The 16,057-nt window shown below is 45.2% G+C and overlaps 2 protein-coding genes across 2 annotated transcripts in view; both read left to right on the forward strand.

Moving 5' to 3' along the window:
* Positions 1 to 1,875, forward strand: part of LOC144510917 (uncharacterized) — a 41,479-nt gene extending 39,604 nt beyond the window's left edge. Inside the window, exons 12-13 of the mRNA XM_078240974.1 lie at positions 68 to 113; positions 1,850 to 1,875. Of these exons, the coding sequence (XP_078097100.1) occupies positions 68 to 113; positions 1,850 to 1,875 (72 nt within the window). The remainder of the gene's footprint in view (positions 1 to 67; positions 114 to 1,849) is intronic.
* Positions 1,856 to 16,057, forward strand: part of LOC144510541 (uncharacterized) — a 109,342-nt gene continuing 95,140 nt past the window's right edge. The window contains exons 1-6 of the mRNA XM_078240052.1: positions 1,856 to 1,981; positions 3,952 to 4,101; positions 6,208 to 6,324; positions 8,450 to 8,660; positions 12,892 to 13,058; positions 14,764 to 14,876. Of these exons, the coding sequence (XP_078096178.1) occupies positions 1,889 to 1,981; positions 3,952 to 4,101; positions 6,208 to 6,324; positions 8,450 to 8,660; positions 12,892 to 13,058; positions 14,764 to 14,876 (851 nt within the window). The 5' untranslated portion in view covers positions 1,856 to 1,888. The remainder of the gene's footprint in view (positions 1,982 to 3,951; positions 4,102 to 6,207; positions 6,325 to 8,449; positions 8,661 to 12,891; positions 13,059 to 14,763; positions 14,877 to 16,057) is intronic.

The following is a 16,057-nucleotide window of genomic DNA, read 5'->3' on the forward strand; positions in this document are numbered from 1 at the left end:
ATAGGCCCTGACAACATCTCAGCAGTAGGAATGAATACTAGCTGTATCCCTCACCAAATTATTCCAGGACGACAACGTTGGCATCTACTGGTACAATATAGAAAATTGCCCAGGTATGTCCTACCCACAAAATACCAGACAAATCCAATCCGCCAATTACCGCTGCGTCAGCCCAATCTCGATCATCAGCAAAGTGATGGAAAGGGTCATCAACAGTGCTATCAAGTGGCACTTACTCAGCAATAACCAGCTTACGGACACTCAGCTTGAATTGCGGGTCACCTCAGTTACTGACCCCATTACAGCTTTGGTTCAAACATGGACAAAAAAGCTGAATGCCGGAGGTGAGGTGAGACTACCCTTGACATCAAGGCAGCATTTGACTGTATCATCAAGGAGCCCTAGCAAAACTGGAGTCAGTGGGAATAGGGGGAAAAACATCTACTGGTTGGAGTCATACCTGATACAAAGGAAGATGGTTGTGGTTGTTGGAGGTTAATCATCTCAGCTCCAGGACATCACTGCAGGAGTCCCTCAGGGTAGTGCCCTAGGCCCAACCATCTTCAGCTGCTTCATCAATGACCTTCCCTCCATCATCAGGATAGAAGTGGGGATGTTCACTGATGATTGTACATTGTTTAGCACCAATCGTGACTCCTCGGATTCTGAAGCTGTTCATGACCATATGCAGCAAGATCTGGGCAATACCCATGCTTGGGAAGTAACTTCAGCACCACACAAGTGCCAGGCAATGATTATTTCCAACAAGAGACTCTAACTATCTCTCCTTGTGGTATTACTGGACAGGATTTTCCAGTCCCACCCACTGCAGGAATTGTAGCAAAAGGTCTGCTGACTTTGGACAGTAATTTCCAGAACTGTAGTGGGCGAGACTGGAAAATCCTGCCCACTGAACCCCCCATTATCAACACCCAGAAACTGAACCGGATTAGCCAGATAAATACTGTGGCTACAAGAACAGGTGAAAGGCTGGAAATCCTGTAGCAAGTAACTCATCCCCTGACTCCCCAAAGCCTGTCCATCATTGACAAGGCACAAGTCAGGAGTGTGATGGAATACTCTCCCCTTGCCTGGATGAGTGCAGCTCCAACAACGCTTAAGAAATTTAACACCATCCAGGATAAAGCAGCCCATTTGATTGTCACCTCATCCACAAACATTCAACCCATCCACCACCTTAATCACTCATTCACTCCACCACTGACTCACAGTGGCAGCAATGTGTACCACCTACAAGATGCACTGCAGGAACACACTGAGGTTCCTTAGGCAGCATCTTCCACGACCACTATCATCTAGAAGTACAAGGGCGGCAGATACATGGGGACACCACCACCTGCAAGTTCCCCTCAAAGTCATTCACCCTCCTGATTTGGAATGATATCACCATTCCTTCACTGTCTCTGGGTCAAAATCCTGGAACTCCCTGCCTAACAGCACAGTGGATGTATCTACACCTCGGGGACTGCCGCAGTTCAAGAAGACAGCTCACCCCTTCCTCCTCGAGGGCAATTAGGGATGGGCAATAAATGCTGGCCCAGCCAGCAACACACAAATCCCATGAACAAATAAGAAAAAAAATCAGCGCTAATCTAGCATTTCTGATTAATCAGAGATCGCCGTTATTATATGACAGCTGTCTTTATATATTCTAAATGGATAAGAAAATCATGCGGAGTGTAAAATCTTATTGTTCATTTAGAAAAGGCCAAAATGAATTTCACTTTATTAGTTCACTTGATCATTTATCGGTTGTGAATAGTTCTTTGGGCACAATGGATTGTGCTTTCTTTTTGTGTAAATAATGCTTTCATTTGCTCTGTTTCAGGATCTAGGCGTACCACTGAAAATTGATGGATCAGGTTATATGGAGATAAATGGAATTGACTTTGGGTCACAGATGCAGATTAACATTGACCAGTCTGAACTGGAAGGTCTGCTCACTCTGAAGGCTGGTGCTGTAAGTGCAATGTGTAGCTTTGACCTTGTCTTATTTTCACATGACATTTAAGAACACTTAGATGAGCACTTGAAATGCTAGAACATACAAGGCTACAGACCATGTGCTGGAAAATGGGATTAGAGTAGATAGATGCTTGATGGCCGGCACAAACACAACGGGCTGAATCTTACCAAAAATTGGCAGTGTGTCGGGTTCTGACTGAAAACCAAGGTGTTTCTCTAAACATACCGGTAAAGCCGGCTGCATTGAGAAAGGGTGCCCCAATCAGACCAAACCCACCCCACACCCCGCCATTCCTCCGTGGAGGTTTCAGCGCATATCCCCCCTCCCCCGTCATTGCTGGAATGTCCCCATCTCTCTCCATTCCCCCTCACCTCCCCATCTCTCCCCCCCCCCCCCCCCCCCCCCCCCACCATTGCCAACATCTCTCCCTCTCTCTCTCCATTCCCCCCCCCCCCACATTGTCGGCATCTCCCCCTCTCTCCATTCCCCCCCTCCCCCGTCATCGCTGGCATCACCCTCTCTCTTTCTAACACCACTCCATACATAAGTCAGGTTCTCCCTCATTATGGGCATTACCTGAAATCGGTATCACACTGGCGAGATTCACAATTTTTGGCTTTCGCTGGATCTTGAGCCCCCACCGGAGGCAGAGGGTGCGGGCTCAGGATCACCCCCAACGACTCTATTATGGACAGAACATTCTACTTCAACCACAGTGGCGTAGATAGAAAAAGGGACAAGGGGAGAAAAACACCGAAGTGGTCTGGATAATAATTATCATAGAATCCTTACAGTGCAGAAGGAGGCCATTCAGCCCATTAAGTCTGCACTGACTCTCTGGCAGAGTATCTTACCCAAGCCCTACCCCCATAACCTACACATCTTGGACATTAAGGGACAATTTAGCATGGCCAATTCACCTAACCTGCACATCTCTGGACTGTGGGAGGAAAGCCACACAGACACAGGGAGAACATGCAAACTCCACTCAGACAGTCATCTGAGGCCAGAATTGAACCCGGGTCCCTGGTGCTGTGAGGCAGCAGTTTTTGATTTGATTTATTATTGTCACATGTATTGGCATACAGTGAAAAGTATTTTTTTTTGCGCTATACAGACAAAGCATATCGTTTATAGAGAAGGAAAGGGGAGAGTGCAGAATGTAGTGTTACAGTCATAGCTAGGGTGTAGAGAAAGATCAACTTAATGCAAGGTAGGTCCATTCAAAAGTCTGATGGCAGCAGGGAAGAAGCTGTTCTCAAGTCGGTTGGTATGTGTCCTCAGACTTTTGTACCTTTTCCCCGACAGAAGAAGGTGGAAGAAAGTATGTCCGGGGTGCGTGGGGTCCTTAATTATGGTGGCTGCTTTTCCGAGGCAATGGGAAGTGTAGACAGAGTCAATGGATGGGAGGCTGGTTTGTGTGATGGACTGAGCTTTGTTAACAACCTTTGTAGTTTCTTGCAGTCTTGGACAGAGCAGGAGCCATACCAAGCTGTGATACAACCAGAAAGAATGTTTTCTATGGTGCATCTGTAAAGGTTGGTGAGAGTTGTAGCTGACATGCCAAATTTCCTTAGAATCCTGAGAAAGTAGAGGCGTTGGTGGGCTTTCTTAACTATAGTGTCGGCATGGGGGCACCAGGACAGGTTGTTGGTGATCTGGAGACCTAAAAACATGAAGCTCTCAACCCTTTCTACTGGCAGCGCTAACCACTGTGCCACCGTGATGCCCCATAAATTATGTAACTGTCTAAAGTTATGTATTATATTTCACATGACCTAAAAGATAATTAGAAAAGTTTCACATTGTAAAAGTTACAATTAACGAAATAAAACTGCTTCTTTTGACGCATCGTACTCTTTGGACATATTGCGGTTTAATTCTTTGAACTTCTTTGGAACAAAAATGGGATGTCTAACATCTGGCATTGCCGATGATAATTTGACACGTTTCTTTCCTTCCAGGATAAGCACGAGATTAACGCCTCAGTGTCTCACAACATTGATGGCGCCTCACGGCTTGGAATTCCAAGAAACACAGTTGTGGCTTTAACAGCTGAGAAACGGGGTGACACGTACAAACGGTCCATCCGATTTATCGTCGACAACAAGCAGGTAAAATTAACAAATGCTGAACACTCTCTGCCTCTAGTTGGAAATGATTAACTAGAAGATTGCAGACAAACGAAACCAGATTTGCACATCTGTAAATCCATAATCCCTGTGTTCCTCATCTCCGTCATTTAATGATAAAGTATAAATTTAACATCCTTTTATTTTGTGGTGGTATCTCATAAAACAGTCACAGATTTATGTGGCTTCCACTATCGATAGAATCCCTACAGTGCAGAAGGAGGCCATTCAGCCCATCGAGCCCGCACCGACCACAATCCCACCCAGGCCCTATTCCCGTAACCCCACATATTTCCCTGCTAATCTCCCTGACACCAGGGTCAATTTAGCATGGTCAATCCACCTAACCCGCATATCTTTGGAGTGTGGGAGGAAACCCACGCAGACACGGGAAGAATGTGCAAACTCCACACAGTCACCGGAGGCCGGAATTGAACCCGGGTCCCTGGCGCTGTGAGGCAGCAGAGCTAACCACTGTGACACCCCAATCTACTTTAAGGGCTACATGTGAATTTTTTTTTTAAAGTTTAACAGCGTTTCTTAAACTGTGATTCACACCAATACACCATCTTGTATGGTTGTTCAATGTTAATGTAGTTTTGAGTGAGCAACAGAAGCTCACTTCGTAATATGACCAAAGAAGAATGAATGGCAATTAGTGAGCAGTAAATTTAGAAAGTGCAACAGCAAAAAATAATTAACTCACTGAGTGACTAATGTTTGAAATAATCTGTGTAGGAAGATAAGAGAGGCGGCAATATTGGGGAACATTCAAATGCAATTGGATGTCATGACGGAGGAGTTATGTATCAGTTTAGCCCTGCCAAAAGCTCATTTCTTTCCAGTCCCCATTGAGATGAACCATATGGTCAGTCTCTGGGCCCCCTCCATCCCTCCCCAATGCTTCTTCACCAAATCAGTCCAGTAACTCTACCAAATTATCACTAGAAACATGTATATATGGCAGCTTTACCGTGGAAAAACCTTCCAAATGCTTCACAGATTGTGGCAAAACTAAGGGCAGTTAGGAATGGGCAACAAAATGCTGGTCTTTCCACATCCCATTAAAGAACAATTTTTCAAAACTGAAGATGATCGGAATGAAGCAAGGCAAAGGAGTCAGAGTGCTCGAGTGCAAAGCAAGATTGGTAGCGTGGTGAGGGTGGTATACACACTGTAGACCTGACTGGTAGGCCATTGGAGGACATGTGCAGGGGTGAAGAGCTGGTAAGAGGAACCTATAGGCAACAACTTTAATCTTAAAATTGAAAGGCTAATGACAGTCAGTGAATATCAGGGCAATAGGTGAGTGAGGTTTGAGGCAGGACAGGTTTAGTATAAAAATGGTCTATGCAAAGGGTCTCACAGTGGTTAGCACTGCCGCCTCACAGTGCCGGGGACCCAGGATCAATTCCGGCCTCGGGGTGACTGTGTGGAGTTTGCACACTCTCCCCGTGTCTGCGTGGGTTTCCTCTGGGTGCTACGGTTTCCTCCCACACTCCAAACATGTGCGGGTTAAGTTAATTGGCCATGCTAAATTGACCCTTAGTGTCCCAAAATGTGTAGGTTAGGGGGATTAGCCATGGTAAACACGTGGTGCTATAGGGATACGGCAGGGAAAAGGGCCTGGGTAAGGTTCTCTCAGAGACAGTTGGTTCAGACTCAATGGGCCAGATGGCCTCTTTCTGCACTGTAGGGATCTTACGGTTTCATGCAAGATGCTTGCACTTTCAAACCCCTGTGTCAACCATCTTGTGATTTGTTTTATTGACTTTGACATTTGTGGCATTGTTTCAGATACAGTTGTTGGCAACAGGAAAGTGACATTAATAAAGCATAGAAACACATTGGATTATAGTACACTAATAGCAACAGAGTAGGCCATTTAGCCCCTCTAGCCTGATATGATGGCTGATCCGCAATCTAATTCTATCTATTAATGGCATATACTTGTCACTCAACTTTCTAAGCATTAATCACCAGTCAAACTGTACAAAATGCATGTGTCCTCTGTGCTAATGTAATGCAGAGTGTATAACAGGAAAAGCATTGATGAATGCACTTAATTTTCATTGCATTTTATTTTAGATAATTGAAGATTTGACTTTGGTTCACAAGGCACATCATATTTCACTGAACTACAAGCTTACTCACAATATAGAGTTTCTCAAGACCCTATTGATAGATCAACACATTGATATACTGGTAAGAAACTGTATTCAGTAAAACATAATTATACGTTTTTATTCTTCTAATTGTTTAAAAAATACTCCAAAAGATTTTTATTTATGTCAAAATGTGTTCCTTGTTAATATGTCAATGTATCATAGTGACAGATTGTGGTAGCTTTTCCTGAACCCCCTAATCTTTTACAAGGGCAGCACGGTGGCACAGTGATTAGCACTGTTGCTTCACAGCGCCAGGAACCCGGGTTCAAATTCCCTGCTTGGGTCACTGTCTGTGTGGAGTTTGCACATTCTCCCCGTGTCTGGGTTTCTTCCGGGTGCTCCAGTTTCCTCCCACAGTCCAAAGATGTGCGGGTTAGGTTGATTGGCCATACTAAATTGCCCCTTGGTGTCAGCGGGACTAGCTCGGGTAAATGTGTGGGGTTATGGGGATAAGGCCTGGGTGGGGTTGTGGTCAGTGCAGACTCGATGGGCCGAATGGCCTCCTTCTGCACTGTAGGATTCTATGATCACAAATAAATGTCAGCACCAAGGAGAAGGGGGAGGGAACATTGGGTGAATTCCATTGTTTTTTTTGCCTTCAAGATGTGCCTTAGCATCTAGTCTTGGCTGATGGAAGGTGAAATCAATAAACTGTTTCTTCAGCCATTTTTTGACAGCAGTGAGTGAATTACATTTGGGCAGTTTCAGTCCAGTTTCTAGTGGGACCAAGTTGTCCATTATGAAACGGTGGCTTAGTGGTTAGTACTGCTGCCTCACAGCGCCAGTGACCCAGGTTCGATTCCCAGCTTGGGTCACTGTCTGTGCGGAGTCTGCACGTTGTCCCCGTGTCTGCGTGGGTTTCCTCCTACAGTCTGAAACTCATGCTGGTTAGATGCATTGACCATGCTAAATTTTCCCTCGGTGTACCCGAACAGGCGCCGGAGTGTGGCAGCTAGGGGATTTTCACAGTAACTTCATTGCAATGTTAATGTGAGTCTACTTGTGACACCAATATATAAACTTTTAACTTTGTACTCCAAATCTTACCAGTTGAATTTAAATTCCACCAGCTGCCATGGTGGGATTCGAACCCTTGTCCCCTGGGCTAGTCCTCTGGAATACTAATCCAATGACATCACCATGATGCCACCCTCTCCCACTATGCACTGTCTGGCACCCTCTGGAGCTATTAATCTGCCCTCTCCCAGATGTCCATCTGAAAACTACTTCTGGAAGGATGTCAGTAAGGATTTGCAGCACATCCAGGGGTAGATATTTTACTCAATTCTGCCTTAGATCTTGGGGAGATGAGGACCGAAAATCCACTGAGAGCAGTTCTGTGGATCCTCAGTGATTGCTGCTTGATTGTGATGTCTTCACTGAAGGTATCATGGCTGTTCAATGACCATGTATAGAAAGGCATGTTAATGATGGGATGATATTATCTAAGTTATTTCCCATCATCACCACCCTAGCAACCCCAAGTGGAAAGAATGCCAGTGAGTTAATGACATCCAGCATGGTATGGGGAGGTCTCAAACCTTCCACTCCTCCTAAGGGATTGCAATCAGCCAAAAGGAAGTTTTACTTCACTTTAGGCAGCATCACATCAGAGGAGGAAATCCCACTGAAGTTGCCAAAATGGCACTGGGGTGAACACTGCTACAGCTACTGAAAACCCAAGCCTGCCCTCAACTACTGGAATGAGGTCTGTTGAGATCAGCACCAGTGCTTTTAACTGAAACCCTTTCTATATTAAACAGAAAAAAAATCCTTGAAAACTTAGCAATTCTAAACAATAATTTGTAATATGCATTCTCTCAGTTTTGGTCATGGCTCAATGGATGGCTGTCGGTGGGGCAGGGTGTTGTCTGTCAGTGGGGGGGCGGGGTTGTCTGTCGGTGGGCGGTGTGTCTCAGTGGGGGGATGTCTGTGGGTGTGTTTCTTTCAGTCGCTGAACTGTGGGAGAGGGAACATTTGAGGGCAAGTCAATCAATGCCACAGTTGCATATCTCTTCATTGTGGCTTAAGAACAGCAAAGGTATAGGATTGTGGGCTGGGAACCTGTCCACCCTCTTGGCTGAGAATGGCATTTGTCCCTCAGTGAAGATGCAAACGAGGCAAGAGAGCAAATAAAAAAAATAAATCTTCTTTTGCTTCAGGTAAAGGCTGATATGCAAGGTCTGACTCCTAATCTCGAGGGTTCTATTCAAATCATTGTGGATGGTGGGAAGTCCATTGCCTATGCATTCAACACTTACGCAAATGATGAACTTTTGAAGTTAATCATCAAGAATAATCACAACAGTGAAAACTTAGCGACGGCAGGTTATCCAAAGGAGATTATGTTTGTTTTAATTGCACAGAGAACAGGTAAGGTTTACATTTTTGTCCAAATTAGTAAAATTGCCCTAATTGTTAAAACAAGGTTTTCTTTTACTTTAAAATGAAACGTTGGAAACTTACTCACAAGCTCTGCCAGTTTAGGATAGGAACGGAGAGACAGGGTGGAATCGCTCGTCCAAAAACCGTAAAATCCTGCCTGCGAACATAGAATCTACAGCACAGAGACAGGCCCTTCGGCCCAAACTGGTCCATGCTGACCAAAAAACCCATCTAAACTAACCCTATTTGCCTGCAATTGGCCCATATCCCTCTAAACCTTTCCTATCCATGTATCTGTCCAAATGCCTTTTAAATATTGGTCAATGTCCCTGCCTCAACCACTTCCTCCGGGTTTTTTCTTTTATGGTCCGCCGCCCGCCCACTCCGATTTCCGCGGTGGGCGGGACGGCAAAATTCCGGCTGTGGAATCAGGAGTTGGACATTTGGCACCGTGGAAGTTAGCAGTCTTTTCAGTTAATGTCAGTAAGATCACCGCTGAGTGGTTTTAAAAGTTTTAGAAGCATTGGCTGCATTTGTTGAATGTTCAGGAAGTGTGGGATTGTTATCTTCTGGACTTAGATCTTTACAAGGATTTTAGTATTGTCCATGTGGCCATCTGGTGGTGCAGTGGGTAGCGTCCCTGCCTCTGAGTCACAGGTCCCAGGTTCAAGTCACACTCCAGGGCTTGATGGCCAAGGAAGGTGCATTCAGAATGTGGCCAAACCTCAGACAGGTTGATTATCAACCTGTAAATCCTTCCAGTACACCCCAATGACGGGCGGTAAGAACAGGAAAGGTCCTTGAATAACCATGTGATGGAAGGAAGGTTGGAGCCTCTACCTATCTGTAGCTCCAAACTACAACATGCGTGTAAAAGTGCACGCTGCCATTGCAACTGAGACCCGCTGAGTGAACTATAACACACCATCAAAGCATCCATATTTGCCACTGATATCATACAAATCTAATCTGTTCTAATGTACGAGAGAATGGAGACTACTGAACACAGACGTCACAAACATGCAACATGTGTTCAGGTCCAGTCAGGTAAATTGAGAAAGTCTTTTGTGTTTATAGAACCATAGAATCCCTACAGAGCAGAAAGAGGCTATTTGGCCCATCAAGTCTGCACCGACTCTCCAATCCCACACAGACCTCTTCCCTCCGCCCTATCCCCGTAACCCTGCGCATTTACTATGGCTAATCCTCCAACCTACACATCTTTGGACATTAAGGGGCAATTTAGCATGGCCAATCCACCTAACCTACACATCTTTAGACTGTGGGAGGAAACCAGAGCACCCGGAGGAAACCCATGCAGACACAGGGAGAATGTGCAAACTCTGTGCACACAGTAACCCAAGGTGGAATCAAACCCGGGTCCCTGGCGCTGTGAGAAAACAGTGATGCCCTATCCACTGTAAGATTTTATTACACAATTAATTTGGGCAGCATCATTTCTGATTTTATTAGATACAGTCGCACAGCGCAAAATGACTCCTACTGTATTGTGATTTTCATTCATAGAGTCATAGAGGTTTACAGCATGGAAACAGGCCCTTCGGCCCAACTTGTCCATGCCGCCCTTTTTTTTTAAACCCCTAAACTAATCCCAATTGTCCGCATTTGGCCCATATCCCTCTATACCCATCGTACCCATGTAACTATCTAAATGCGTTTTAAAAGATAAAATTGTACCCGCCTCGACTACTACCTCTGGCAGCTTGTTCCAGACACTCACCACCTTCTGTGTGAAAAGATTGCCCCTCTGGACATTTTTGTATCTCTCCCCTCTCACCTTAAACCTATGCCCTCTAGTTTTAGACTCCCTTACCTTTGGGAAAAGATATTGACTATCTACCTTGTCTATGCCCCTCATTATTTTATAGACCTCTATAAGGTCACCCCTCAGCCTCCTACGCTCCAGAGAAAAAAGTCCCAGTCTATTCAGCCTCTCCTTATAACTCAATCCATCAAGTCCCGGTAGCATCCTAGTAAATTTTTTTTGCACTCTTTCTAGTTTAACAATATCCTTTCTATAACAGGGTGACCTGAATTGCACACAGTATTCCAAGTGTGGCCTTACCAATGTCTTATACAACTTCAACAAGACGTCCCAACTCCTGTATTCAATGTTCTGACCGATGAAACCAAGCATGCCGAATGCCTTCTTCACCACTCTGTCCACCTGTAACTCCAGTTTCAAGGAGCTATGAACATGTACCCCTAGATCTCTTTGTTCTGTAACTCTCTCCAACACCCTACCATTAACAGAGTAAGTCCTGCCCTGGTTCAATCTACCAAAATGCATCACCTCGCATTTGTCTAAATTAAACTCCATCTGCCATTCGTCAGCCCAGTGCCCAATTGATCAAATTCCTGCTGCAATTGGAGATAACCTTCCTCACTGTCCACCATGCCACCAATCTTGGTGTCATCTGCAAACTTACTAACCATGCCCCCTATATTCTCCTCCAAATCATTATATAAATGACAAATAACAGTGGACCCAGCACTGATCCCTGAGGCACACCGCTGGTCACAGGCCTCCAGTTTGAAAAACAACTCTCCACAACCACCCTCACAGAAGCCAATTTTGTATCCATTTAGATACCTCACCCTGGATCCTGTGAGATTTAACTTTATGCAACAACCTACCATGCGGTACCTTGTCAAAGGCCTTGCTAAAGTCCATGTAGACAACATCAACTGCACTGCCCTCATCTACCTTCTTGGTTACCCCTTCAAAAAACTCAATTAAATTTGTGAGACATGATTTGGGATAGAATGGTATGAGAATGCTACATTGATATAATAACGTGTGCTTGTCTGAGGTGGGGGTTGTGATGCATTGTTAATACAAAGGGGTGAATTTCAACCTCTGAGATTAGGTGGATTGCGATTGGGTGAGTCAGAAATACTCAGGCTCTCAAACCTGACTCCCCATTAACCAGCTTCCAACCAGTTCCTATCTGGGATTAGAGCTGGGATAGAGGGAGCGAGTTGGTCATTTAAATAGTATATTGAGGCTGGGGGGCTCACATTTAACCCACCTTGTAGGTTTAACCCTGGCTGCCTGAGTTTTCCAGGCCTCTGGGAACCAGACTGCTCAAGAGGACAACTTCAGGGAGACGCAGAGTGACTATGCAGCACGTCTTGTGGGCCAAGAGGAACAGGCATGCTTTCTGCTGCCACCCAATGTGCCTTCACTGGCGACTGTAGTGCACCAGTTTTGGACTTGAGGCTGACTAGCCTCATGTTCCCTCTAATCATTCTGCCACTTAGCTTGAATCTATGACCCCTGGTTTTTGAACTGTCTGCCAAGAGAAACCGATTCCTCCTGTCTACTCTCTCACTACCCCTGACAATTTTGTACACCTCAATCATGTCACCCCTCAACCTCTCTGTTCCAAGTGAAAGAACCCCAATCTCTCCTCATAGATACAGTTCTCCAGTGTTGGCAACAGTCTAGTAAATCTTCTCTGCACTCTCTCCTGAGCAATCACTGTGGTGACCAGAACTGCACACAATACTCCAGTTGTGGCCTCACCAGTTTCATAGAAATCATAGAAACCCTACAGTACAGAAAAAGGCCATTCGGCCCATCAAGTCTGCACCGACCACAATCCCACCCAGGCCCTACTCCCATATCCTTAATATTTTACCCATTAATCCCTCTAACCTACGCATCTCAGGACACTAAGGGCAATTTTTAGCATGGCCAATCAACCTAACCCGCACATCTTTGGACTGTGGGAGGAAACCGGAGCACCCGGAGGAAACCCCTGCAGACACAAGGAGAATGTGCAAACTCCACACAGGCAGTGACCCAAGCCGGGAATCGAACCCAGGTCCCTGGAGCTGTGAAGCAGCAGTGCTTAACCACAGTGCTACCGTGCTGCCCTTGCACAGTTCCATCATAGTATCCCTACTTTTGTATTCTCTATCTCTGCCAGTGAAGAAGAGCAATCCATATGCCGTCTTCACAACTTTACCTATCTGTACTGCTACCTTTAGGGATCTGTGCACTTACACGCCAAGATCTCTCACTTCACGTGACCAATGTTCAACCAATGTCAACCCCTTTATTGTAACAACTCTGTTAAAATAACAGATTTTGGTACGGCTGATTATTGCCAGTAACGATTTTGAAGCTGTAATGTGTAAAATCCACATTTTTGCCAGTTCTTATTCCTTTTTTCCACCCTTTGATCCTCAGACACCAAAATGAGTTCGATATTTGACATTCAGTATGATTCCAAGAATATGAAGCTGAGTTTGGATGCCTCCAGGCAGTTTGCATTGGGTGCAGTCATTGAATTCAACATTGAAGTTCAGCACACAATCCCCTTCATTAAGAAGCTTGGAGTGCCCTTCACTATCAAGGTAACTGATGAGAAACATTTCATTGTAAATTCTTGTTAATAATCCATTCTAGAGACTAATTAAAAGATGAGTTTGTAGTTCAGTTTTCAGGTTACAATATTAAAGAGGCTGTGTGCCTGAACATTGATGGGGTGCAATCTTGAGAGTTAAACTAGGATCATCATAGAATCCCTACAGTGCAGAAGGAGGCCATTCGGCCCATCGAGTCTGCACCGACCACAATCCCCCCCAGCCCTATCCCCGTAACCCCATGAATTTACCCTAGCTCGTCCCCCTGACACGAAGGGGCAATTTAGCATGGCCAATCCACCTAACCAGCACATCTTTGGACTGTGGAAGGAAACCGGAGCATCTGGCGGAAACCCATGCAGACACGGGGAGAATGTGCAGACTCCGCACAGACAGTGACTCAAGCCCGGAATTGAACCCGGGTCCCTGGTGCTGTGAGGCAGCAGTGCTAACCACTGTGCCACCGTGCCGCCCCCAGCATGCTGCTTAAGCATCTCCAGCATTGGAGGCAATGGCCGAGTGACATTATCGCTAGACTATTAATCCAGAAATTCAGCTAATGTTCTGGGGACCCGGGTTCGAATCCCGCCACAGCAGATGGTGGAATTTGAATTCAAGAAAAAATATCTGGAATTAAGAATCTACTGATGACTATTAAATCATTGTCAATTGTCAGAAAAACCCATCTGGTTCACTAATGTCCTTTAGGGAAGGAAATCTGCTGTCCTTACCTGGTCTGACCTATATGTGACTCCAGAGCCACAGCAATGTGGTTGACTCCCAACTGCCCTCTGAGCAAGGCTAGGAATGGGCAATAAATGCTGGTCAGCCAACAACGCCCATGTCCCATGAATGAATAAAAAGAAATAACAGTTGGTCAGGTTCGTGGGAGGGCACCTCATTTGCTTGGGGCAGGTGGATGCAAACAATGGACAACCGCCAGCCCATGAGAGCTGTCCTTGAGAGGAATGGGCGATTTTCAGGTCACAACACCAACTCTCGATATGGTCCCCTCAACTCGCTGAGTAAGGCCATCAAGCTGAATAATTTTTAACAAAATCACCTTTCTCAAGAGTCCTTCATGACCGAAGTTACAGGGCAATGAGGAAACTCCGAAAGACACACCGTATTCCTGAAATTTCCCAGCTGTTCTGCTGGTCAACAGTGGCAGGAAACCAGCAAAAGGCCTTGGGGGGGATTTTGGGCACAGAGCGTAACGAATTGTTCTGCTTTTGTAAATTGGCTCTTTGACGCGTTTTGCGTTTTACGGCTTGTTTCTAACAAAATAGTGGATGCTAAAGACTTGAGAAGAAATGGAAAGGGTGCTAAAAGCAATTGGAAGGCAGATACAGGCTGGAATTCTCTGGCTGTTCACGCCTCACCACTGCTGCCAGCGAGAATGGAGAATCTGGTGCTCAGCCAAATCCCCATTCACTGCGGCGGGACCGGAGAATCCCAGCCACGGGCGAGGTCGGAGAACGTGGCCCAAGGCACTCTGCATGTTGGGTTAGGGTGGACAGTGGCTATTATGTGCACCATTTGTTCTTTAAGTGACATAATTGCATAATTGTAGAATAGTCACTTGGTAGAAGAGTCTAGTCCCTGAGTTTGAATGGGCTTAATCCTACTACTGTCCAACAAATATTGTAGAAACTGCGCCGGTCCCTAACATCGTACCTATGTTATTATGCCTCAGGCCGATTACTATGGTATGCTTAAAGACACTGATGTGGATACATCCTTGAAGCTAAAGTATGAACCAGTTGCTAATATGATCCTACATGTGGAAGGAAGGAATCAACATTACAAGTAAGAGGAACAATGTCAGCAGTAATCTAAAGGATATCAAGAAATTCTAGATAAATAAACAAAACGCTTGTAGTGTAATGAGCCAATGTTATTTCTGTTTAAAAACCTCTGTTGAACAAATGTCCAGTAATTGAAAACATGACTTCTTTTACACTCTAATGGCCACTCAGCACTCAGTGATTACTCCAACCCTGAACATTTGCTGCAATCATCAGATGTACATTACAATTAGAACCATACTTTCTTTCAGAAGGGAATTGGATAAGCATCTGAAGGACAATCATAAGTTTGCTCAGTTCGGTGAACAGATGGGGGAGCGGGGCTAGTTAATTTGTAGTTGCAGAGGGGTTTGACAGGCTGAATGGCCACCTTACATACTGGAACCATTCCATGATTCCACACCATTCTATTAGAACTATTGCTAAAAGAGGTTGGACAATATTACTGAGGATTAAATTTATTTGGGAGGAAATGGGAGTGGTATTGTCACTGGAGTAGTAATCCAGAGACCAAGGCTCTGGGGACCCAGGTTCAAATCCCACCACGGCAGATGGTGACATTTGAATTGAATAAGAATCTGGAAATAAGTGTCTAATTATCGTAGTAGTCCATCTGGTTCACTCATGTCCTTTAGAGAAGGAAATCTGCTATCCTTACCTGGTCTGGCCTACATGTGACTCCAGATCCACGGCAATGAGGTTGAGTCATAAATGCCCCCTCAAGGGCAATTAGGGATGGGCAATAAATGCTGGCCCAGCCAGCGACACCCACATCCCATGAAAGAATAGAGAAAACTTCTGGCGCTAGCCAACAAATGATCAGATTTCATAAATTCAGCTTCCTAACTTGCCATGGCGAGATAGTGAACGCGTGCCCTCTGGATCATTGCTCCTTACCAGAACCATAATGTTATCAGCGTGTGCTTTTCTGCTAGTATTATTCCAATGAAATGTGAAATTTTTCTTCAATATTTGTGATATGATTTATCTGTGTGCATCATTGTCCTTCTTAACATTTACAACATTGAGGATGGCACAGTGGTTAGCACTGCTGCCTCACAGCGCCAGGGACCCAAGTTCGATTCCAGTTTTGGGTCGCTGTCTGTGTGGAGTTTGCACGTTCTCCCCATGTCTGTGTGGGTTTCCTCCCACACTCCAAAGATGTGCAGGTTAGGTTGATTG

Source organism: Mustelus asterias, chromosome 23 (genome assembly GCF_964213995.1).
Source record: "Mustelus asterias chromosome 23, sMusAst1.hap1.1, whole genome shotgun sequence".
NCBI lineage: Eukaryota > Metazoa > Chordata > Chondrichthyes > Carcharhiniformes > Triakidae > Mustelus > Mustelus asterias.